Source organism: Lycium barbarum, chromosome 3, assembly GCF_019175385.1.
Source record: "Lycium barbarum isolate Lr01 chromosome 3, ASM1917538v2, whole genome shotgun sequence".
Classification (NCBI taxonomy): domain Eukaryota; kingdom Viridiplantae; phylum Streptophyta; class Magnoliopsida; order Solanales; family Solanaceae; genus Lycium; species Lycium barbarum.
The window spans coordinates 1109193-1137003 of record NC_083339.1 but is presented as its reverse complement, the minus strand read 5'-3'; the positions used below and the strand labels follow the sequence as shown (position 1 = coordinate 1137003).

Here is a 27811-nt window from a genome sequence, read left to right as displayed (position 1 = left end):
GTAATAAAATTAGTCCATGAAAATATGATATGTTCAATCCGATTAAGCTTGGCGGGTTATTACGACTAATAAATTAAGGGAGAGTTTATCAATATATAATTTCATTTTGAGTTTGACTTTTATTAAGGGTGTCAAATTAGCCCATGAAAATATGACCCGCTCAACCTGATCAAGTTTGGGCGACTCCATTCCACGACTCAAACCTGAGACCTCCAATTAAAGGTTACTACAAAGAAGAACTATGATAGATTCTAATGTTGTTCCACGATGATTTACACTTCCTATCAAAGGCGACTCCATTTCACGGCTCGAACCCGGGACCTCCAATTAAGAAAGAAGGCATACTTATCACCGCACCCTCTTAAGCCACCCTTCTATAAATACGAGGACATTAGCTCCTATAATCTTATCCTTTTATGCCAAATATCCAATGCTTCTCTTCAAAAATCTTTTCTCCCTTAATACATGGGAACCAACCAAGTTATTTTCTAAAAATCATCTTTCCCCTGTCTTTGATTTTAAAATTTCATCCTTGGAGAATGAAAAAAGAGCAAGAAGAACCAAATCTCTCAAGTGTGAAAATGTAGTAAATTCATATTCTTCTCCTCATGATCAACATTTTTCACTTAGAGCAGTCACTGATGATGCAGCCATAACTATGGAGGATGAACGAGAAATTATAGCACAAAAAGCCAATAATGGTATAGGGATTAATGAGTTTTTTGAAGGGAAGAACATTCTTGTCACAGGTGCTACAGGGTTCCTTGCTAAAGGTTTGTCTCAATTAACTTCCCTTTTGAAAATCTACTCGCATTTTATTTCAAGTAGAGTGTACTAACATATACGGATAGTGCAAATAAATTTCATGCTATTAGATCACTTGAAAATTAGTTATATATAGGTGACGTTCCATAACAAATGTGGAGCAACAACCTAAGTAATATGGTAAACGGAATCATTACAATAGAGAAAAGTGACGTGATATTCAAGTTAAACTCAATTTCTGACGTGTGTTTTCGTTTTACTGAGAAAGTAAGTTCTGAATCTATTAAACAAAAGCAGTGTCAATACTATTGAAAAATAAGGAATTTATGTAGGCATGTCGTCGACGATCCTTAAGGATAATAGGTTCTGTTAGTATAAATTAGGAGCAGAAACAAAAAAAGATAATTACAATTATAGTAGAAAACCCAACGACGGCCAAATGTATATATATCTAGCGTTTTACCTCCAGGTTTATTTCTGACGTACGTGAACCTACTCTTTTTTTCTAGCTCTTTACCAACCTACTAAAGAATAAATCCTTATAAAACTGGGGAAAAAAATAGAGCTCTTCTTAATTCATATGAATACCTCCTTCTAAGATACCCTTTAATTTTCTGACAAGTACAACATTGGCATTTGCTTACTAAAGAAAAAGATGTACATGAAACTATATTGAGAAAATGATTAAGAGCAAACATTATAATCTACCTTTTTAAAAATTTGTATCCTTAGCCTTATTGGTTGTCACATTTTAATAAAATATTTTTTTCTAGCTCTGGTTGAAAAGATGCTGAGAACAACATCAAAGGTAAACAAGATCTACATACTCGTCAGGGCAATGGATAAGGAAGCTGCATTTCACAGATTAAAAAGTGAAGTATGTTTATTTATTTGAGTTAATTAGCTCCTATATATATAAAATATGAAATGAATATTATTTATACCTCTATTTTCTTATCAGATTATAGAGTCAAAATTGTTCAAATGCCTAGAAGAAATGCATGGTGAATCCTACAAGTTGTTCATACAAAGTAAATTGGTTCCTGTCGTTGGAAATATATATGAGCCAAATCTTGGTATGGATATTATTACTGCTCACAAGATTGCGGAAGAAATTGATTTGATTGTGGACTCTGCAGCCATCACTACATTTGACGAGAGGTTAATTTTTTTTCTTTTATAAATAACACTTTAAAAAATCATGAATTATCGACGAACAAATTCTGTTGCTAAATAGAAAAAGTTCGTCGGTAATCTTATTTAACGATGATTAGTGACGGATTATAAAAAAGGAAAATTCCAGCACATACCATTTCGCCATTTAGTTTATAAAATATGTGCACAGTGTATAGGTAGTATATAAAGTACACTAAACATACATATACTATACACATAAATATAATATATATACCTATACATATAATATACACACATATACACTATATATACAGCCGAAGTGTATAGGCAGTGTATACTTCAGCCATGTGTAGTGAACTACATGGCCGAAATGCACATCTAGGTAAGTTTCCTTATTAAAAAAAAAATCATGTTAGTTACAAGCTATTAATTAGCGATAGATCAGCGATGAACTTCGTAGTTAATTCCTGTTTCTTTTTGTAGTAGTAAATTATTCTACTAGTTAGATAACAAAAATAATTTGTTTTCCGTTTTATATTTTCTAGGTATGACTTAGCTCTTGATGCTAACGTGAATGGTCCATGTCAACTCATGATGTTTGCAAAGAAATGCAAGAAACTTAAACTTTTTATGCATTATTCAACTGGTATGTATATTGAATATTCTTCAATAAAGATCTTTTTTTTTTACTAATTAGATATGCTTTTTAAAATAAAGGATTCATTAGTGTGCTTATTTTTTTTCCCCTTTGAAGCGTATGCAAATGGTGGAAGAAAAGGATTAATTTTGGAGAGGCCTTTTACTATGGGAGAAAGCATAACAAAGGAAATGATCACTTCAAATAATGTTCCATCACTACATGCTGCCATTGAATTGGACCTAGTTTCAAAGTTGAAGAACAATATTAATGACAATGGCTTGGAGCAAAATATGAAAGATTTAGGATTAGAGAGGTACCTTTAAAAAGTTCTATTCTTTATGCTCTAATCTTTTCCTTAATTTAGTTGAGGATGTGCAGGTTTGTCCCAGTAAATTTCTTTTTCTATCATTAATTACTCTTCAATTCTGATTTCAACCTTTATGTTGAGTGTGCGAATAAAGTCTCACATTGATAGTTAAAAAAAGAAGAAGAAAATTACATACTATATAAAATGTTGATATTCTTAATGATGTAAGACATTTTGAGAACCATGCGGGCTTGGCCCGAAAAGAATAATGTCATATCAAAATAAGAGTATCCTTAGTATCCTTGAGCTTTTTAGCCCAACACTTTATATTACGTAGATTCGCTTAATTTTCTTATTTTTGACGATTTAAATTTAAATTTAATTTTTTAAAATTAGTTATTTCTTTGTTTCATTTGATTGATCCATAGATCAGGAACAAGTTCTTTTTGTGCATTGTTAGCATATGAATTTTACGAAATAAGCTTTAACACCTTTTAAATATCATTTAGTTAGCTTTAAGACACAAATTTCATTAACCGCGCTTATATCATACTATAGTGATTAGGGGTGTACATGGACCGGGCTGGTTCGGATTTTTCAAATACCAAACCAAAATCAATTGTGTCGGGTTTTTAAATCTATAAATCAAATCAAACCAAACCAATAAAAGTCTGGTTTTTTGACCTCGGGTTTTTTTTTTGGGTTTTTGGGTTTTCTCGGATTTTTCAGGATTTTTTTTTTCAAAAAATTTTCAAACAAAATATAACCTTTACTTCAAATATTTCTTTAGTCCTAGTAAGACACAACTATATAATTAATGTGTTTCTTACGAAAAGAATAAAAATGTGAAATGAGTGATGACATTGTAATAAAATATTCAACAAAAAAGATAATGAAATAGCATAAAATAAAATTTAGTTAATCAATAAGGCATAATGAAAATGATCATCACCTAAAAATACTAAATTATGCTAAAATTGGTACGGGTAATAAGTATTAATTACAGGATAAAAAGAAATATTAAGTTATGTATTTTCATTGTTTGAATTAACAATGCAAAACTAAAAAATAGATATCAATATTTATTATCATTCCTAGTATTAGGCTTGAATTACTTTTGTTAGCATTAATATTGATTTGGTTTTGACTTTGTTTGAGTTACTAACATCTATAAGCTATAAATCTTATTGGAACATCCAAAATTTTAAGTCCAAACTTGAAATAATATGTTAAAAGACAAAAAATATGAAAAAACTTAAGAAATATTAATAAATTACATTATAAGTAAATCTTTTATGTATAAAATGTTTTAAAAAAATTTAACATGTAATGTCGGGTTGGTTTGGTTCGGTTTGACTTTTTTAGTTAAAACCAAATCAAACCAATTATGATCGGGTTTTTTTTTCCAACACCAAACCACTAATCGAGTTTTTTCTTCGATTTGATTCAGATTATCGATTTTGTGCGGTATGTCGATTTACTTTGCACAAGCCTAATAGTGATTAAAGACTCTTCCTTTTTTACAATGTCGTTATACAAACAGGGCAAAGTTGTATGGATGGCAAGATACATATTCATTCACAAAGGCCATTGGTGAGATGATGATAGATAGCATGAGGGATGAAATACCAATTCTCATTCTTCGTCCCTCCATAATAACAAGTAGCTATAAAGAACCTTTTCCAGGCTGGATACAAGGATTCAGGTGTTATTATTTATTCAACTTCCTTCTTATTTAATTTGTCCTTAATATGTATAAATTACTAAGAAGAATGTTTCTAATTTTTCAAATTCTCTGTCTCTTAATTAGGGCAATCGACCCATTAATCTTTTTCTATGGAAAGGGTGACCTCCCTGGCCTTCTTTGTGATCCAGACTGTTTTGTTGATGTTGTAAGTATATACATTCAACACATATTATTATTGCCTTTGTTTCAATTTATGTATATAATTTGACAGATTGAGAAACTTAAGAAAGAAAGACTTTTAAAATTTAAGTCGATTTTGAACTGTCTGATATTTTTATATGTCTATAAAAGCATATCATTAAGGGCGTGTTTGGTATGGAGGAAACCATTTATAATTTTTTCAATTTTCTCATGTTTGGTTCGTCAAAAATTTTGAAAAGCATTTTCTCTAGAAAACAGGTTATCTAAAAATTAAATGAGGAAACTGACTTTTCTTGTGTAGAAGCAGGGGAAACAAGTACATGACATTCCACTCTGATAATCCTCCCCCACCCTTATCCCTAACCCCATGGTGTTTGCCCAGAATATATACCAATGATTTTGAGACAATATTTTCTACTTACTTATTAAACATCAGAAAATAAGGAAACTACTTATTTTCCTGGAAACTATTTTCAAGGAAAACATTTTCAATGGAGAACATTTTCCTTCTTACCAAACACAGTGTAAGTGTAAAATTTTGAAGTTCAATAATTTTCAATTAATATAACCATTTTTTGCATTATCTAACCAATTCTTCACTTGATTTAGGTTCCAATTGATATGGTTGTAAATGCAACAATGGCTGCTATTGCAAAGCATGGATGTTTGCAAACTCCACAACTAAATGTCTATCACGTGGCATCAACTTCTGTGAATCCTATATCATTTTCTCAGCTTTTCGACCATAGCTATGAATATTTCACTTCATTTCCTTTTGTTAACTCAAAAGGAGATAAAGTTAAGGTTAAGGAGATGAAATATTTTGACAAATTATCAGACTTCTCAAATTATATTTTGGAGGTATTATCCAAGCAACATAGAGTACAAGATTTAAACGAAATAGAGCTATCGAAGATTCAAAAGCGATTTAAAAGGAAAGTGGAATATTTGAAGCATTTCAGCAAGCTCTATGAACCATATACAACCTACAAAGGACGGTATGATATTTTTTTCCCACTTAAATACATGAATAGTTTTACTAGACATTTTTAGTCATCAATCTCATGACTAGAAATGTATTTATTATAGTTGGACTAACATCAGTGTTTAACAATGAGTTTAACTTATATATCGATGGTGTAAATAAACTCTCACATTATCAGGTCACTTAAAATATTACAAGTATTTGTTCATAAAATGTCAAATTTATAAGCTTGAAAATAAAATAAATTACCAGCTACAACAGATAAAATGAACCTGATAGGGCAAAAGTTATATTTTCTGTCAATGGAAATAGAGACAGAGTATCACTCTCTATTGGTCATTTGATAATACTCAAGTACAAAACAAAATAAAAAAGTGAACAAAAGATTAATCATTATGAGTGTGTTCTATTTTTCTCATATTGGTTGGTCAAAATATTTTTTTGGCAAAAGTAATTACGTTTCTTAAAAATTAGGAAAATAGTGGGAGTAGGGAGCAGAGACAATGAGCGTGGAATGCCACTTATGAAGCTTGTTTTTCCTAAACCCTCCCCCTGCCATCAACACCCACCCCTACCTCCATTCTCCACCCTCATAGTGTTTGCCTAGATTATACATACACGGATAAGAAAATATGTCAGGAAACCACTTATTTTCCAAATCACACCCTATTTGGGTTTCACACCTCAAAATTATTTTAGTTAGGATAAGAGGTGCAGCTAAGACTAGAAATTACACTTGAGATTGAGTATTTAGCAAGAAGATGAATTAGACTAAAATTTTGTCTATGCTAAATTTTCTTTCCTTTCTTTTTCACTTTGTAATTCTTTTGGATTGTTTTTGCAAGGTTTAATGTTGGCAACATGCGAAATTTAATGGAAGAAATGTCTGAAGAAGAGAAAAGAAGCTTTGAGATTGATGCATCAAAGATAAATTGGAGAGATTACTTATTAGGAATTCATCTTCCTGGTGTGAAAGAACATGTATTGGAAGGCAGAAAAATATCTTCCTAATTTGCATACATTGGGAGAAAACATTAGGTCGTCCTGGTGTCACAAACATTGCTTCCTCTATATTATTGTGATAGGAAAGCAATGAAACTAGTTTTGGATTTTCTTCTCAACGGTTTCTATTGTGTTTAACTTTTACCGGTATGAAATGCTTTGTTATAAATTTATAATTGTGGAAGGGCATGGTTATTTACCATCCTGTTGCTCCTAATTTTATCTCTTCATCACATAACATTATGGGAAAATCACATAATAATACCACTTGAGGTTAAATATTATAAATTATATTAATACTTTTTCTTATTTACAAAATATACAAGTTTAATTACTACATATACCAGATTTTAGTTTAATGTGTAGTGCCTTGATTTTAGGCTTTTAATAAGGAAAGAATTTGTATTTAAAATTTTTAATTTTATTGTAGGATACGATCAGTTTTTACATTTATCAAAAAGATACTCTCTCTCTCATACAATCAGTTTTTCACATTTATCAAAAAGGTCTATTTTCTCTCTCTCTCTCTCTCTCTCTCTCTCTCTCTCAAACTCCCTCTCTTCCATTTTATACTGAGTTTTAATTTTTTTTTACTAAAAATCAAAATTTAATCTTTGTTTCCTAGTAACTATCGATTTCAACTTCCAGATGAAAAATTATACACCAGTTTCGTTGTTTCTTTGCTGATATCAAATCTTCTACAACTCACATTATTTTTTTGTTTATTCATCTTTCTTGTTTGAAGCACATAGTAAAAAGCTTCAAATGGGGACTCCAACTCTTAAAATCAACAGGCTTTTTGCTTCTTCAAGCCCGAAGATTGGTCCGGATCCATCTTTCGACTTGCATGCATTCACTCAATCTCCTGTTAAGGAAGATGGAAAACAACTTATTGTTACCCCCAAGGTAGTTCAACAAAAAATGGTTACACGAAGCAAAGGCAAAAGGAAGGGGAAAGAAATTTCACTTGGAATGTCAAACGAAATCGCTTCTGATTCTGATTTTGAAGATGATATCGCTTCTCCTTCTTCTAAGAAAAATAAGGTTGATAGTGGTAAAACATCAAATCCGAAGAAAGAAAATGAGGTTCATATTGTTTTACAAAAAGAGGTTAAAAACGGTCAAACATCAAAGAGGACCCGTGCAAAACCGAAATTGAAGGTAAAAAGCAAGTATTTATTACTTTAATTGTTGTTTATGGTCAAATTAACTGGTATGAAATTTGGATAGAAAATGGTATGTCTCATGTTTATATTTGGGTTTTATTATTGGTGTATGAATGTTGTATAGTTTAGGTATTTTTATTGTATATAAACCTGAGCCATCTATGATAGATATAATTTTGTTATATATTTTGAGTATATTGTTCATCTGTGGTTAATACATACACTTTTTATACACCAATAATATATTCACTGTTATAAGCTTAAAATACATATACTGTACTAAGCTTAAAATACATATACTTTAATTGTTGTTTGTGGGCAAAATAATTGGTATGAATTGTGTATAGTAAATGGTATGTTTCATTTTTAAACTTGGGTTTTATTATTTGTGTATTTTTTTGTATATATACTTGAGCCATATATAACAAACATAATTTTTATATATTTTCAGTATTTGTTCCTTTGTGGCAATACATATTCTTTTCATACACATTTAGAATGCATTCACTGTTGTAATCTTTAAATAAATATAAAATTCTAAGCTTAATTGTGTATTATTTAATCGTTTCTTGGAAAGTTATGCATCGATATTCTTAATTCTGAGTCGAATAACATGCTTATGAAAAGGAATAAAATGCTACTATTCTAAGACCTCTTCAGTGTATCAGATTTTCTCATAGTTTCGAGTTTGTTTAGTAATTTGTTATTAATTATATATTTAGGTAAAGAAGGTGCAAACGAGATTTTGTACTTACACCAACATCAAAGCTATTGAGCATATAAAGTCGCGACTAAAGTCTAAGAAGCAATTGCAGATGTTTAGGGAGTCCCCATTTGGATATTTTCTTGATTTACCGAATATCAAGGTTCGTCAACAACTCATTCGCAGCTTGATGCATGCGGAGACTGATAATGATAGAGATGATATGTTTATCATCAAGTTGAATGGAGAAGAGCTCTATTTTAGGATAATAGAGTTTGCCATTATCAGTGGTTTGAAATGCGGCATGCCGAGTGAATTTGTTCCGGACCATAATTCACCAAATTGGTTAATGAATAGTTACTTTCCCAATCAACAAAGAGTACTAAAGAGTGAGTTGATAAGTTTTTATGAAGGAAGCATTTGCGTGGGTGATGAAAATCTTGTAAAAATCTCCATTCTGTATTTTATTAGCACATTCTTATTCTCAACTGAGCCTTCCAAATCTTATGTATCTAGGCTGCACTTTGACTTAGTTGAGAGTGGTGAATATAGAAACTATCATTGGGGAAACGATTGTTTTAACGAAACACTTGGTTCTGTTAGTCACCAATTGAGTGGTGATCCATCGTATTATAGGGTTGGGGGCTTTCCACTTGCTTTGCAGGTTTGGTTTTATGAATGTTGCTCGAAGGTTAATCCTTTTGTTGCTACTCGTATTGGAAACCACATCCCTCGTATTCTTAATTGGCAAACATCCCAGGATATATTGTACTTTGACTATCTGAAGAGGGGGATGTTCAAAACTTATGGGAATTAGGTAAACAAGAACACTTTCAATATCATACATACATTTTCATTCACTTTTAATACACGTTTTAAATCTAAATGTTTTAATAGACTTGCTAACCTGTATGAATACACGTGTAATTTCTATTTTTGTTAGGTGTTTTTTTCCAACATCACACCAGCAAACGATGAATTGCCACTTCTCACTGAGTTACCAGATGTGCCACGACCACATACTACCACAAGTGATACACCATCTGTACATGGTTCTGAGTTTGAGGCATTGAAGAATGAGGTTGTAAATGTACGTATCGAATTCATTTTTTTTTAAAAAGGTATGGAATGATTATGATTCGGTTAACACAGTCACTAATTGTATTCTACTTCTGTATAGGTTCGTGAAGATTTGAAACTATTTCAGAAGAAGGTATTTGTCGGATATTATAAATTATAAAGTTCATTATTTTTTTTCTATTGAAATAAACAAATGATCATAAATTTATTGTTTACCGCTTATTTCAGGTAGAGGATGATTTTAAACAGTTGAAGCAACACTTGGATAAATCAATATTGAACATACTTACAGAGATCAAGTCCTCACATGGCAGGCAGACGGAAAATAATGAATATGAGGGGTTTTTTTTTTTTTTTTTAAACTTAGATGGTGTTTCCTCTATATTATCAATCCAATTTTAAATTAATAAGCATACATTAATATACAGGGTACCAGAGGAGTTAAGGTTGTAGATGGAAAAAGAACCTATAGTGGTGACCAGAATGACAAGTATCATGACATACAAGCTGAGGTTGATGAACAAGCGGCTAAGGGTGCAGTTGGTGGGCATGATGGAAGTGTGCCAATATTTGGTCAAGCTGCAGCATATTTGAAGACCCAAAGCAATCCTTTAATTTCAAGTAAATTACATTAACGTCCATATTTCACATCCTTAAATAGATATATCATAGATGTATAAAATGTGTATGATTTTTTTTTTCCAGTTAATATTTTTTATACTTAATTATCATACATATTGTTGTATGAAACGTGTAGCTGGTATGCATGCTGGAATTGGTGAAGCATGTGATAATGATCGAGATGGTCTAGAAGCATTGAAGAGTCTACATGATCAAGAAGAATTGAAGATTTAAGGTCATTGTTTTGCTTTATATAAATTTCTTAGAATCTGCCATACTTACATCCTAAAAAACATATATGAAAACTATATATAAAGTGTATCAATATACCTTCTAATTAGTAGAGAATATATTGGCATCATTTCTCTAGGCTTTTTCATTTTAATTACATGACAATTGAAATTACTTTGTATGAATGTATGATCTAAATAGAGTTTCAGCTCAATCTTTTGAGTGTAGTCCATTCAGTGTTAATTATCTTAGTATGTATCATATTTCTCACCCATAAATCCATCTATGAAAACTGTATAAAAAGTGTAGCAAAAAAAAGTATTTAATTATCAAATCAGTATTTAACTTCTGGACATATCTATTGATGCACAATGTAGTTGGTGTGCATGAAGGGTTCGATGGAGCCGGTGATAATTGTCTATTTCATCAAGAAGCCTCAATGATTCATACTGAACATGTTCCTAATTTAGGTAAGGACTTCACTGTTCATTGAAATGTATTTGTTTGACAGAAGGTTTCATGCAATAGCTTTCCATTTACTTTTATGTATATATCTGATAGTATATGTGTTAATACTACATGATAGCTTTCATGTACATTCATGTTTGACTTGTGATTTGTCTGAATCATGAACTTATTGTGCATGATGGAGATGATAAATTGTATAGATGCTAACACTGTTAGTTTCATATAGTTTCTAAAGATTTATTAAATATATTGTATTAAATTTTTTGAAATTTTGAATTTTGCAGATACTTGTTTAGATGACGTGGTTGTTGGAATTGATAAAATGGGTAGTTTATGCAATTCTGTCTCCAAAACCCCTACTCTAGACGACATTGAATTGCCTGCATATGGCGAGACCCAGATTGTTGCGATTGAAAACAGTTACTATTCTAACAATGTCACTCCTGAACAACAACCAAGACTTAGAAAGACTGGAAAATACAAATCATCTCCGTATGTTGGTTTTAGTTCAGCTGGCAGCAGCTCGGGTAAATCACCTATATATTTCAACATAAAACATCCTTTTGCAAATTACAATGGATTCGAAGTTGATGATGCACTGCTCAATGAATTTACATCTTGGGTATATGCTAAAGTCTCTAAACAGAAGAACAGGTATGTGTAAAATATATTATTTATTTAACTATTTCTCTGGCAAACATTTATGGTTTTTGCGTTCCAGAGTTTCAGCATACACTTTAAAGGACAACAAGATTGTCAATCCTTATGATTTGGGAGTTAAGAAAGTTGACAAAATGGAGTGGTTATACAATGTTATTCAAACTGGGAAAGCGTGGGAAGACTCGGTATGTTGTCTCCAGACTTCTGATTTGTTTATTTTCATTTCTTATATGTTGTATGAAAAATACTTTCAAGTTGAATTTTTGGGTGTTGCAAGAATGGTAGTTTAAGTTGAGATGGCATTAGGATATGTGTGTGGCCATTGTTGGCACAAGTGCTATGCGGATTATATGATTTTGACGTTTATATGTATGAAATTTGTGTGGAATGTTGTTTTGAGATATCCATATGTGTATGAAATGTATATATCAGTATGTATATTATAACAACTGATAAATGACTGTTAAACTGAATACTTAATAACAGAAATGCTTTACCATGTCTCACTTATATTTTAATTGACATCCTTTTTCCAGCATGTTGATGTCATTATGTATTACTTGAGGAAAAAGGCAAAGTATGGTCCAAATAACCCAGTGAGATACACAACAACAGATTGTTTTTTCATAAAGTGTGTTGAGGCTATCCACAATCAGTACAAGGAATACAAAAATGATAAGCGTTTTATTACTACTGATCATAATGTGGCAAAAATTATTCGTGGGTTTAAACTGATTGCAAATATTGCTTGGGATAGAGTTGATAATGTGCTCATCCCAGTCAATCTAAGCGAAGAATACCATTGGGTGTTGGTTGTTTTATGTATGAAAAGAAGGTGTCTCTACGTATATGATTCATTCCCGGGTGGGGCTATGCATACTAATTCAATTCGAGAAGTTGTTGAAAGGCTGGCCACCATGATACCTCTCTTTTTCAATTGCACTGGATTTTATGGGAAAAGGAATGACATAAACTAGATGACTGAACCAGCTTATGTTGGGAAGAGCTTTGATGACCTTTGGAATGTCTTTGTGGATCATTTGCCAAAACAACATCCAGAGTCTAAGTATGTATCTCTACTTTATATAATGTTTTTAACATATTTGAATAATGTTCATACATATTAAATATTTAACTCATACATTATGTTTGTGGGTATTTACAGTGATTGTGGGTTATACACATGTGCATTTGCTGAATATATCAGCCAAGGTGTATTTGAAATTTCTGAAGACGATTTTGATGCCACTCTTCATCGTCGGAGGTATGGTGCCCTGCTGTGGGATTATGCAAGAAAAAAGCAGGCAGATGGAGCTATTAGTGAGAGTGAAGTAACAGGAAATGTTACCAGCAGATTGGGTGGTCCAAAAATTTGCAAGGAACCAGTACCTGAAAGGGAGAAATTACCGAGACTGAAACGAAAAGTTTAGAATTTTTAGAATTAGTGACTAGTCTTTAGTTTGTTGGTGTAAGAAAGATGATTTTTGTTGGTGTTGGCCTAAGTAGTTGACTGTTTTTGTTGGTGAATTAAGTTTGCTTAATATGATACTTTATTATTCTTACACCTTATATCATTAGTTTTTAATTTGTTTACCAATGTAGTTATGTTAATACAGTTCTTAATTTTAAATATATTAATATACACATGTTTTCACATAAAGTATATAACCAACATTAAATCAATGATCCACCATATTTGTTCTCTAATACACAAAATATACAGTATCCATAATATACACATGTTTTCACATGAATTATATAAACGACATTAAACCAATGATCCACCAAATTTGATCTTCTAATACACAAAATGTACAATATCCATACATATTTCATACATTATTTATACAATAAAGATACAGTAAACAAATAAAATTCTACCAACTTAAGTTTTATACATAATTGATACACTAAACAATATAAGATTTTATACATCATGAAACGTGTTATATAGATATATATATATGTTGCATACATTATTTATACTATATTGATACAGTAAAAAGATATGAAACTTGTTGTGTTTTATATATATATATATATATATATATATATATATATGAAACTTGCTGTGTTTCATACGTTATTTATACAATAATGATACACTAAATGATACAATATCCATACATAATGTTGCATACATTATATATACATATGTTTCATACATTATTTATACAATAATGTATACAGTAATGATACAATTTCCATACATATTTCATACATTATTTATAGAATAATGATACATTAAACAAATAAAATTCTACCAACTGCATTTTCATACATTATTGAAACACTAAACAATATAAGATTTATACATAATGAAACGTGTTATATATATATATATATATATATATATATATATATGGTGCATACATTATTTATACAATATTGATACACTAACAAGAATTTTGATCATTCAATAACATAACACGTTCCTTTTATATGAAACATGTTATGTGATACATTATTTATACAATATTGATACACTAAACAACTAAAGTTCTACCAACTAAAGCTCTTGATACATTATCTATACAATATTGATACACTAAACAACTAAAGTTCTACCAATTGAAGATTTATACAATATTGAGTTGTTAAATAGAATGCCATGATATTTCATTGGTTTTGATATAAATTTTACAGTCAAGCTATTTCATACAGTTAACTCATTGAATAATATCTGATACATTAAATATGCAAAAAAAAAAAAAACCTCCAACATATTACATTGAAAAACAAGTTTATTACTACAACAACATGGAACAAAAATAAAATAAATTCCAGCCATGAACAAATAGTGCAAGTTGCCATATTCATGTGTATGTCAGATAAAATAAAAATAATTTCTTGCTAGCCATATTCATATAGACAATGCAGCGTCAAAATAAATTTAGAATTTATATAGTAATGAGTGTCTACTAACAATAAATGTAAAAAAATAAGAAAATTGGCTATATGGAATTTAATTTCATTTGGGCAAATTGCTACATGTCTTCTTGTTGTGCCCCTCTATGCCACACTTGCTACATGTCATCTTTGCCCTCTTAAATTTCACCTCATAAAATGGTTTCATTCTCTTCAACGATGGCCTCCCTGGAGGTCTTTTAGAATCTGGTAGTAAAACAATTTGTTCCAACACATCAAATGGTATCTCCCATGTACTCTCGCATGGAAGAGGTTCCACTGGTATGGCATATTTATCTTTGAAATTTTTATTGCTGTAATAGGCAGAGCAGTAGTCCTCTCCATGTTGGTGCCTGTACATTATAGCAGCCAAAGCATGTCCACATGGTATCTCATCAAGTTGAAACCTTCCACAACTACAAATCTTACTTCGAAGACACACACTAAATCTCTTCATACCATCTGTCACTGTATGTAGGAATTCAGTGGAAGCCCTTACCTACCATAAAAAAGTTGGTTCACAATTTAAATTCTGAAATTTAACAAAAAACATACAACATAAATACATAAATCATACCCTATACATACAGTTTAAATACTTACAGTCATGCGGTGTGATAATTCCTTGTTATCCTCATAAGCTTCATTGTACTCATTAGTAAGATCAGTGAATGCATTTCTCCCTTCTTCACTGTGTTTTTCATTCCAAGTTTCAATCAATTGTCTCATGTAATCCATTAACTTACAGACTGGAAATTCTCTAGCTTTGGCAATACTGTTGTTTATAGATTCAGCAATGTTAGAAGTCAACGTCCATGTCCTCTTCACTGTTGCATGTACCCGAGACCATTTATGATACCCACTATCAAATAAGTATACACCCAACTTCTTATCTATTATGTCCAGCCTTCCCATGAGTTCACTAAATTCTTGAAGAGTGTATGCTTTAGCTAATGCAAAGTATAGTTTCCTGACCTGTTCTTTATTTCCCCTGCATTTCTTAAGTAAATTATTCCACAAATGCCAAATACATGCATAACGAGTCAGCCCGGGATATACTAATGCATAAGCTTTCCATATACTATCATGTCTATCTGATACAATGCACATATTCTCCCTTTCACCAAAAGCTATCCTAAATCTCTCAAAGAACCATGTCCAAGATGCATCATTCTCCGAATCAACTATTGCATATGCCAATGGCAGTATACTACCTGTTTTTGTATAAAAATTATACGCAATCAATACGGTCATATATAATTGAAATTTAAGCATAAAATAATAATAAAAAAAATTACAAACCTCCTGGATCTAGTGTGCTTGCTATTAGCATAGTTCCTTCGTAAGTTGATTTTAGATGGGTGCCATCAACAACTACTATAGGCCTACAATACTCCCATCCCCTAATACAAAGTTCCAATGCTACAAATGCATACAAGAAACGGTCTTCCGCTGTTTTTTCCAAACTAACAACTGACCCCGAATATGTCTTTTCCAGGATGTAAAAGTAGCTGGGTAACTTATTGTATGATTCAGTTGGATCCCCTCGCAACTTGTTTAATGCCTTTTCCTTGGCTCTATAAGCTTGCATGTAAGTCATTGTTAAACCATGTTGTTTCCTCATATCTGATGCTATATCCTTTGGTGTGTATACTCTTTTTGGATCTTCATACTTATCCATTATCATAATTCCAACAACCGCCGTATTTGCTTGATGTCTTGAATAAATCCTATCCTTTAATGAGCATGAATGTTGTTCACAAAATGATCTAATTTTGAAAAGCCTGAATCATTCAAACTTGACGATTTAAAACTCCAAGAGCAATTGTCCGCAGGGCACTCAAGACAATAGCTATTGTTGGAAGAAAGAAAAAAATCAGAAACAGATTTTATATACAGTTTTCATACATATATCATACAACAATCCTAAACTTAAATAATTGAAAGGATTGTTTAAAAGTTATATCTTACATATTATTCAACATATTGAAATAACATTAATTTTCATACCTTTTAGAATTAGATCTTCTAACCCGAAATTGGAATTGTTTCGAAAAGGGGTAGTTCTTCATAACCGCAACAATTGTTTCCTTGTCCTTATAAATCTGTTTTTCTAGCAACAAATTCATATGTCGCTTTGAATTCCATTTCCTTCACATTCCACAACCTCAAAATCAACACTGGGAACCATGGCATTCAACTGAAGAGTTTTTCCATTGTGTGAAGGTACGGATTGTATAGAATTCGAACCGCTGCCTCCATCATCATGGATTTCAATTAAATCCAAAGCTACATCCCTCAATGTAATACATAAAGGATACTTACTGAAGAAGTTTTTGTTTTCCTTTTTTTGGTCTAAATATACATGGACACCCATATCGTTGTGTATGGTCATTGGCGGGCATCTGTCACTAACAATGTATTTAATCTCCAATCCTTGAATTGTTGTATCTATTCCTAGTTGAGCAGCAATCATTGTGACCAAACCACTGAACTTTGATTTGGAATCGTATAATATTCCTTCACTTTCAAATTTTACGTATCTACCTGTCAAAAAATTAAAAGAAAATACACATTATATGAACGACGATTATGATACAAATATAATACAAAGTGCATACATAGTAACGACACATTACATAATCAAATATATACATACTAGATTCATCATTCATACATATTTTATACACAACTATACATATCATATGGTTTTAAACTGCAAAAAAAAAAAAAAAAAACATGAAAAAAAAAATTAATAAGAAACTCAGCATTAACATATGAACACCTGATGCGTCCCATCTTCCATTGTGTTGTACCATTATTGAATGAATTGTGTCATCTGCCATTGAAACATACAAAATTTTTGATCCGGAACTTTGATATTGAATGTTTTATGAATTCTGAAATTTTCAACTACAGTTAAATGAATTTTCAAGACTCTTCAACCGTGATGGGGAAAATATGGTTTCTATTTAAAATTGTCGTGGATTGCTGAAATCGGGGAGAAAAAATAGGGGAGAGAAATTATGGGGAGCAGGATACTAATCGATTACACCGTGATCTTTGGGTTTTGTTGTACTGTATATTAACTTCTTTTACTGTATGTGTTATTTTGTATAGGGTTTGTAAGCTTTCTAATCTTATTTTTTGCAAACTTGAAAGTATTGGTATTTTTTGTAAATATACCCTCTATTTATGTATATATATATGAATTTGCCCCTAACATTATAACAATTTTTTAGTTGGGCCTGGCCCATGGCTTTGGTAATGAGAAATTGACATAAATAGGCGACTATCGAAATAATAGCAAGCAAATGTACGTTTTTTGTATAATATACAAAAATATACATTTTTGATACATAATAGTGGATGTTTGTTTTGTATATTTGGCTAGAAAGTATAGTTATTCTTATCGACCGGCCAAACGTGTAATTTGCACTTGGATAATATAACTAACATTGGTTGGTTGGGCGACACATGGGCCGAGAGCATAAGTGCTCAAATAACCCCTTTTTGAGCCACCATTTATATTTTGACCATATTTTGGAAATCTTGCAAAATATTAGTCCTGCACAGCACAGAGTTGAAAAATTGAGCTTCCGCTTTCAAATAACTTTAGACCGGGTAATTTTATATTTTAGTTCCTGTTATAAAACTACATAATTGAAATAAACAAGAGAAGCAAACTAATAACTTTGTAGAAAGGAGGGAGAGATTGTATTTCACTTCTTGTTGATATCTCTTCACAAATTGAGAACTTAACCATCTATTTATAGAGATGGTAAATCTCTTGATGAAGTCATCAATGACAACACCAAGAGTTAAAATCAAACTTGTGTTGCTTCATTTTCTTCATTTCATACATGCCACCAAATGTACATGTACCTTGCTTCATTTTCTTCATTTCATACATGCCACCAAATGTACATGTACCTACTCTTATTTAGGACATGTGAAAAATCTAGATTATATGGACATTCATATATATATATATATATATATATATATATATATATATATATATATATATATAACACTCCCCTTTGGATGTCCATTGATAGATAATATGCCTCGTTAAAACCTTACTAGAAAAAACCCAGTGGGAAAAATGCTAGTGAAGGAAAAAGAGTACATATTTCTAATAATATACATTTTGGTTGCCTCATTAAAAACCTTACAAGAAAAACCCAGTGGGACAAAACCTTGTATGGAAAAAAGAGTGCAACATGTATTAACTCCCCCTGATGAGAACTTTAGTCCAAGTATTTGAGTCTTCGCATTCCACCCCCTGATGAGAACTTCAGTCCAAGTATTTGAGTCTTCGCATTCCAATCTTGTGCACCATCTTCTTGAAAGTTGCGGTTGGTAGAGACTTGGTGAACAAATCATCCATATTATCACTTGAACAAATCTGTTGTATGTTGATATCACTATTCTTTTGGAGCTCGTGTGTGAAGAACAACTTTGATGAAATGTGCTTTGTCCTATCTCCTTTTATGAATCCTCCTTTCAATTGGGCAATACATGCTGCATTATCTTCATATAAGATTGTGGGTATTTTATCACATTTCAAACCACACTTTTCTCGAATGAGATGTATCATTGACCTCAGCCACACAACTTCACGGCTCGCTTCATGAATAGCTATTATCTCAGCATGATTTGATGAGGTAGCCACAATAGACTGCTTTGTAGATCGTCAAGATATGGCAGCGCCCCACAAATGAATACATAGCCTGTTTGAGATCTAGCTTTGTGTGGATCAGATAAATACCCTGCATCGGCATAACCAACAAGATCGGGACTGCAGTTGCTAGAATAAAATAAGCCCAAATTGATAGTCCCTTTTAGATACCTCAATATGTGTTTAATTCCTTTCCAGTGTATCCTTGTAGGAGCACAACTATGTCTCGCTAACACATTAACTGAAAATGCTATGTCAGGCCTTGTGGTATTGGCAAGATACATTAGTGCACCAATTGCACTAAGATATGGTACTTCTGGACCAAGAATTTCCTCATTCTTTTCTTGAGGTTGGAACGGATCTTTATTCGCATCAAGTGATCGAACAACCATTGGAGTACTTAATGGATGTGCTTCATCCATATAAAATCGTTTCAACACTTTCTCTGTATAGGCAGACTGATGGACAAAAATTCCATTTTTCAAATGTTCAATTTGCAAACCAAGGCATAATTTTGTCTTTCCAAGATCTTTCATCTCAAATTCCTTCTTTAAATAATCAATTGCCTTTTTGGGCTCTGCAGGAGTTTCAATAAGGTTTATGTCGCCAACATATACAGCAAGTACAACAAACTCCGATATTACTTTATTTATAAAAACACATGGGCAAATTGCATCATTTGTATAGCCTTCCTTTAACAAATATTCACTAAGGCGGTTATACCACATGCGCCTAGATTGCTTTAAACCATTAATAGATGACGTGCCTCGTTAAAACCTTATTAGGAAAAAACCCCGTGGGAAAAAGTCCTAATGAAGGAAAAAGAGTACACATATCTAGTAATACGCTTTGAGAGCTGCCTCATTAAAAACCTTGCCAGGAAAACCCAAATGGGACAAAACCTTGGTCAAGGGAAAAAGAGTACAGTGCGTATTTGCTCCCCCCTGATTAAAGCATCACATAATTCTTGACGATGATGTAACAAATCTTGTATACCAACTTATCATATCTTGAGATTGACAGAGCTTTTATCAGATTTGTCAAATGACCATTTGACGAACTGGTTGATGATCTGCACCTTCCTTTCTCAGATAGAGTTGCATCATCGCCGTATAATATTGTTGCAATCAGGACAAGTACATCATGACTTGCTTCATAATCTGTTGTTGTCTTTCTATGATTTGACTGTCATGACAATAATCCTTCATGGAAATAGATAACACATCTGGATTGAATTCTTATGTCGATCAGATGAATGCCCTGTATGTCCAAAACACTTGACAGTATTGGTTAGGACAAATATATTCATGTCAGGGCTTTCATTTGCAATATGCAGTTGATCTATTTCAATAACTCCATGTTGGAGTAAATTATATCATGCCTGTAGTTATAGCAAGATATATAAATGCATCAACTGCACAAATATATGGTACTTCAGGACCATTTCAATTTTCTCATTTCAGCAGATTTAATCAAGTGCTTTTGGAAACTCTTCAAGAGCTCCAATAATATTCAAGTCATCAACTTGCATAATAATATGAAAGGTTCTGATTATCATATAGAGACAAGGGTAAACATGATCTTATTGGTACCTTTCGTCAATAAATATTCATTAAGGCGATTTCAGTACATCAGCCTTGATTCATTTAATCCATTTAAGGATTTATAAACAAGTTTCCCAAGAATTTGTATATGCTTCAGGCATTTTGAATCCTTCAGAAATTTTCATATAAATTTTGTCAAGTAATTCATATAGGATGTGAAAACATCTATTTCTATTTAAATGATATGACATCTTCTGGTGTCTGGACAGCAGGTCAAATAAGCTTCATGCTTACCAAGATGCGTCATTTCACTTGATAATAATTTCTAAGTCAGCATGCTTTAATAGACGTAGAATTTAGATCCTCACAATCTTTTACAATATTGCGCTATATTGTATCAAAATATTGTGGACAAGATATCATGTAGTATCGGTTCGCAATTCGACATAACTTACTGAGATCTCATCACTTCATTATTTTCAGGTACCTGAACCTCGCATAAGGTTTCATGAAGTGTTATGTCGTCGGCTCTTCAAGAGCACTTTGCCTCCTTATTATGATCATTTGCTCCTCCCTTTTTTTCAAGGATTATTATATTTGAAACCGATTGGTCTACCATGCTCCATGCATGTTGTAGACTCTGTCCTTCAGGGACATAGGAGCATTTTGCAGATGAAATATGAAATAGTTGGGTCAGCAAATGCTTCCAGCATTTGACTTGAATTATCTGAGGATCATACTGATGATAATTCACAACATATTTCTTAGCTGCTTATTCTCTACCCTTTATTTTAGTGACATATGTCCCCATTTTCTTTGGGAAAATCCATCTGTGTGCATCATGGTATATCCATTAATCATGTACCGCACATCAAATGCTAAAAGATGGAAATATCTAGTTCCTGACCCTGAACCAAATATGAGGGGAGAATTTTTCAAAATTTATTGATCTGAAGCACACAAGTGCTGTTGTATGCAATATATCATATCTCAGACCAACATCTGAAACTCTGTTCCCATAAGCAATGGTTTAGCTGTATTATGGAGGCATCTAATGCCAAACCAACTTAGATATAAACCAACATTATCAAGATGATTGTCTTGATTACATATTCTGAAAATTGTGCTTCCAACTCAATCATTTTGAGCAAGCAACTTCGTAAATATCAAACTGCCAGTTGACAATAAACATACATATGACCGTCTCATAGATGCATCTATTTAAGACATCACATTACAGGTGAAGGGGCCCACATTCACCTTTTATATTTTTCAGAATTTTGGGGATTCAGTCCCAATATTAGCTGGTGTAATCAACTTATCATGAGAACAAGCAACACAAACAAATTCTTGAAGAATCTTCTAGTTCTTCAATATGTTTTTAATACTCAATTAGCACATCAGATTTAAATCAGGACGATCAAAATGGTCTTGTCAACTGATAAAATTATTTGTACCCGTAAACTTCAAGTTTACCATGACAAGTGCTATTTCTTTTGATAAACTTCTGGTTTACTATTGCATGAAATTGTATATCAATAAACTTCTGGTTTATTGTGGTATGTGATCTCATCATGCTCGGGTAACATTTCACTTGTGTATTTCTTAACCATAGTAACTTGAAGATATTTAATATTCCGATCATTTGTAGTCTCAATATGATAACCATTTTTATTGTTAGTAAACTTCAGGTTTACTACAGTGTTCCGATCGTACCAATTATGATCTACGATGAATGGTATTATCATATATAACATCTTCAAGAGACTTCAATTTATTTATCATAATCAGATATTATTTGGACATTGCTAGTGTCATGATACTTGTAAATAAATAATTATCTCTTCTGGAGATGGATCATGATATTTTCACAATCAAATGCACGTTTATATTTATAGGCTTTACTACATATTATCACATTCACTTCAGAAAATGGATCTATATTTATAGCTTATATCAAAAGTTCTCATTCTTCAAAAATGGAACACAATCATCTGAACGTGCAGGCCTTAAGTATATCAAATTGTGATAGCTTAAAATTTCTTTTAAGATATTGCTACTTCAGGAACAAATCGAGATATGCATATAATGTAGAGATTTTTCTCTAACATATTTTCAATATAAATCACAATATGGATGCCTATATATGAATCATCACTTCCAGTGATCATGATCCATAAATATAAATAAATTTAGTGATACCTTAGACTTGTGAAGTATGAATGACACTTTTGGGATCATTCTAAAAACAAGTACCAAATTAACCACGACATACGCATATATAAACATAGCATGTAACATTAGAAGTGAATTAAAGATATTAAACCAACAATAATAAGAAAAAGGCTCAAATCACTTTACCTGTGATGGAAACTGTTTTCATTATAAGATACTAGTATAACTTACTAGATACCCAAACCTCATGAAGAATTGCAAACAATACTTGATTACATACACCGTCGTGAACCGTTTCCGGATGATTTATAATTGCAACCCCTTAAATAACAAAATTTTTTGCATAAGTATATTATTTTAGATGGGTATGACAATACCTTAATTTTCAGTAAGGCATGGATGACACAAAGACGGTAGTACCGATATGGGCTAAACTCAAATAAAAGATTAGAGCTTCGTGCTGATAACGTGTTATAAAACTACATAATTGAAATAAACAAGAGAAGCAAACTAATAACTTTGTAGAAAGGAGAGAGAGATTGTATTTCACTTCTTGTTGATATCTCTTCACAAATTGAGAACTTAACCATCTATTTATAGAGATGGTAAATCTCTTGATGAAGTCATCAATGACAACACCAAGAGTTAAAATCAAACTTGTGTTGCTTCATTTTCTTCATTTCATACATGCCACCAAATGTACATGTACCTTGCTTCATTTTCTTCATTTCATACATGCCACCAAATGTACATGTACCTACTCTTATTTAGGACATGTGAAAAATCTAGATTATATATATATATATATATATATATATATATATATATATATATATATATATATATATATATTTTATAACAGTTCCCAAATATTACATATTGTGGTTATCAAAGGGAAGGTGGGGATTGATTTTTTGTAGAGGAAAATATATAACTAAAATAATACTTATAATGAATTATAAAAATCAAATATCTCGTGAGATTTTATGGTCCACCATTTCGAAGTCTCCTAGGAATGGAATTTTCTTAATCATTTGAATTTTTCTTTTTAACTAGTTCTGCTTCTTATTATTATTACACTTTAAAAGTGCTAACATTCAATCTCTTTCCGATTTTCTTCTTTGTTCTTTCTAGATATAGGATTAAAAAAATAGAATTAGCAATATTTTAAGAAGTTTTGTAAAGTTCGTAAAATAAATTTTGTTTTTTAATCGAATGTTGGCATCAAAAGTGGCAGACAGGCTGCTATGCTGTCGCTTGTTGCGTCTTCACTAGCCAAAACCACTTATAATTAGCACATCTAATCCATTGCAATAATTAATTAAACTAACTTTAAACAATTTTATATACTTTTTGAAAGAATAGACTAAACTAAGAATGAAGAATTGGTCGTGTCAACTTCTTGCCCTTCTCCTTAAGTATAATTATGCTGCCAATAATTGCTCTTAATCATTTCTTAGCCTTACTTTTCCTTTCACCAAATGATGCTATTTTATTTTGATCGCCTTTTCAATATATCCTTCCACATGGATTCCATTCAATCCCGATGGTTTAACAGATTTCACCGGAAGTTTCAAGTTAGCTACGTCACATTTATGCTTACAATTTTTTCAGTTTGAGAATTTTGGGTAATCAAGTTTCATCTTCTTATGAAATAGTTATTTACCTTGCTTTTCTGGGACTAGCCTTGAATACTCACCTTTTTATCATCATATTTAATACTTAGACAAAGTTGATACATTCTGATAACAAAAATAAAAATAAAAATTAGTGACTTCGTTTAATACTTCGACAAAGTTGAATAACTTCTTCAATACAAAAAATAACAATATAGTAACTCTAATGTGACAAACTTAAAGTTAAATATTTTATCTAAATTCGGCTTTTAATCATCGAACTAAAATATCACCCTCAATTATTATGTTGGCATTCTCCATTTTCTCATAATATAATAATCCTAAGTGGTGACAATTATGCATATTTTAGCATAACCTCATACAATGTACCTAGAACAAGTGTTATCATATGTCAAAGTATCCGTACTTTATTCTAACAAATATAAACATTTTCATGGTTTTATTCTTTTAATAATAACAGTCTCTATCCAATTAAAAACGTTCATAAATAATTTCGCTTTCTTTATGTGGTAACTATTAATCAAAGTTCAATGTGAAAGGGTCCAGCCTTCGTAAGTATAAGAAACCACAATGCATTGTCTATTGTGTGTCTTTTTCTTTAGTCTTTCTAAGGTAATTAATTTAGAGAGCTTCAAAATTGACCCAAAACTATGAATACAACTAAGCAAACATGAAAAGTAAGCACACAGAAAAGGATAATAAAATCACATCCATTCAAATAACTTAAACAACAAATCAACCTACTACCTACGCAACACTCAAACCCATTGCCAACTTGTCAACTCCGTCCTCAAACCACACACCCTTATCCATTTGTCCTCCCCGAACTCCCACTATAATAACCTTCTAAATTACACCTATCACATTTCGACAAGTTTGATGGATTCCACTATAAATGTTATTGAAATATTTAAATATGATTCTGTTCGCAAAATATCACTAGAAAAATAACAGGAAAATTTGTAAATAGAACATAAACTTTTCTTTGATAATTGTAACGTCGAACCAGCTTACATCTATCTTGTTCATAGAATATCTGCTAGCTTATGCCAGTATAAATATTGGATAACTTTATCCATTAAGATTTGGACAGATGAATGCTGCAATTTGAACATGATACTTCATGATTTTCATTCACTACATTGATCACTGAGTCACTTCTTTTATAAGATTATGTTCTTCTTCTATGAAAGTTGTACGCAAGCATTCTGATTCGAGCCCTTGAAATGAAATCACGTTTGTAAGAGAGCACTTTACCCCCAACATGAAACTTTTCGGCTAGTGGCGGATCTAGGTTGCTAGGTGGGGTTCCATTGAATCCCCAACTTTCAACGCGAAGTATAAATTTATGTGTAAAAATTAATTGAAACTGCAATATATAGTAGACATGAACCCATAACTTTTAAAATACGACGGGTTTACACTAAGAATCTTAAGATCGAACCCATGGAGTTTAAATTCTGGATCCGTCTCTGTTTCCGACGCAAATTCGAATTTAGTTGGGTCCAAATACAAATAATGTTGCAACAAAAAAAAAAAATATATCCGGTGTATTTCCACAAATGAGATCTAAAGAGAGTAGAGTATACACATACCTTATCTCTACCATCGTAGGTAGCGAAACTATTTTTGATAAGCCCTCGACACAATGCACTACAACATCAGGGTAGAAAGAAGAAGAAAAATGGCAGCAAGATGGCAAGACGGACACAACTTATGCAAATAATACTCATAATAATTTTTTTTTTAAGAAAAAATAAATTTAAAAGCTCCCTTCCAAACTGCCTTTTTGGCCCTTCCAACCTGTCCCTCCTGATATTTCTTTAGTATTTTATGTACTATATATTATCATCAATCCTTCTCATCATTATTTAATTCCCCCTTTGCTTCTCCTCTCTTTTCTAATCATCTTTCTCCCTATTTTCAAGATTCTTCATTCACCTCCAACCCCCAAAATACCACCCGATTCTCCATTTTCCAACACCCTTTTGTCTTAATCACAAAACCCATAATTCATTTCCACCAAAAAAAAAAAAACATAAAAACAATGAAAGAAGAGCAAAAATCAAGTCCAAAATCCATCGATTCACTTTTTCCGTCACCGGCGCCGCCGTTATCTCCGCCGTCAACTTCGCCGGCGCCTCCACTTTCACCAAAAAGGGTGAAACCCGACCCGGATTTTTCCCCGGCGCCGCCGTGCACGGCGGCGAAAGTGGCGGCGCCGACGGTGGTTGAGGCGGAGCAAGTGGTGGCGCAACCATTTAATAGGTGTTTGGTATGTAGGAAAAAAATGGGGTTAATGGGATTTAAGTGTAGGTGTGGGACCACTTTTTGTGGGACCCATAGGTACCCTGAGGTACATGGATGTACGTTTGATTTTAAATCAAGGGGTAGAGAAGAAATAGCTAAGGCTAATCCGTTGATCAAAGGTGAAAAATTGGTCAAGATTTAATCTCAGCCGTTCAATTAGATGACTTTTTGAAGGCGAATTCGGTGAGTCAAAGGTGAGAAATTGGTGAAGATTTAATTTGAGCCGTTGGATTGGATGACTTTCTGCACAGTAGTTTGATCACCGGGGACCAATTTGATGATGGAAGGAAAATATTGGGGTTGTTTTGTTCCCATGGGATAAATACTGTGAATGATCATATGTATATCTTTCCCCTTTTTCGTTTTCCTTTTTTAAATTAGTTTATCCTTTTCTGAAAAATAATTTATATTACTTGGCTTGCTTTGTAGAGGAAGACTTTTTACTCTGAAATTTCGAAGGTATTGCTAGTTTGCTACGGAAATTTTGGTCTAATATTATCTTTTATTTCGGTGCATTATTAGTTAACATAATTCACGAGGAGGGGAAGGGAAAAAAGGTTTAAATTGATCAACAGATGAACATTTGATGTGTGGTATTTCACATTTTGAGTGCATTTTAATTTGAGTAATTCTACAGAGTACTTGTTATCTTTCATCGGGTAACGTATTGAGAAATTTTGTCCATTAAGACTTGAAGAAATAAGGAGAAATTATATAAAAAAAGTATTTGAAAAAGTGAAAAACAACTCGGTTGTTAGCCGGTGTCGCCGTCTACTGCGGTGGTGAATCGGTGGTCAAAGCTGAGAAATTGGTGAAGATTTAATCTGAGTCGTTGGATTAGATGACTTTTCTTCACCGGAAGTAGTTTTGATCACGGGGACCAAATTGAAAATGAAAGGAA

At 32.1% G+C, this 27811-nt stretch overlaps 2 protein-coding genes across 2 annotated transcripts; one reads left to right on the top strand and one right to left on the bottom strand.

Moving 5' to 3' along the window:
• Positions 1–405: 405 nt before the first annotated feature.
• On the top strand, positions 406–10950 carry LOC132629852 (fatty acyl-CoA reductase 2, chloroplastic-like). The gene is made up of 15 exons (XM_060345243.1): positions 406–773; positions 1539–1642; positions 1727–1926; positions 2448–2548; positions 2657–2855; positions 4393–4554; positions 4660–4741; positions 5347–5735; positions 6568–7885; positions 8613–9410; positions 9537–9683; positions 9774–9806; positions 9902–10294; positions 10431–10529; positions 10903–10950. Exons 1-9 carry the CDS (start codon positions 431–433, stop codon positions 6731–6733), a joined length of 1746 nt encoding a protein of 581 aa, XP_060201226.1. The 5' UTR covers positions 406–430; the 3' UTR covers positions 6734–7885; positions 8613–9410; positions 9537–9683; positions 9774–9806; positions 9902–10294; positions 10431–10529; positions 10903–10950.
• Positions 10951–14624: 3674 nt separating this feature from the next.
• On the bottom strand, positions 14625–16241 carry LOC132633916 (uncharacterized). The gene is made up of 3 exons (XM_060350295.1): positions 15863–16241; positions 15164–15774; positions 14625–15059 (listed from the first exon to the last, which is right to left on the bottom strand). The coding sequence occupies exons 1-3, from the start codon at positions 16239–16241 to the stop codon at positions 14625–14627; spliced, it is 1425 nt and encodes a 474-aa protein (XP_060206278.1).
• Between the last annotated feature and the right edge of the window lie 11570 nt (positions 16242–27811).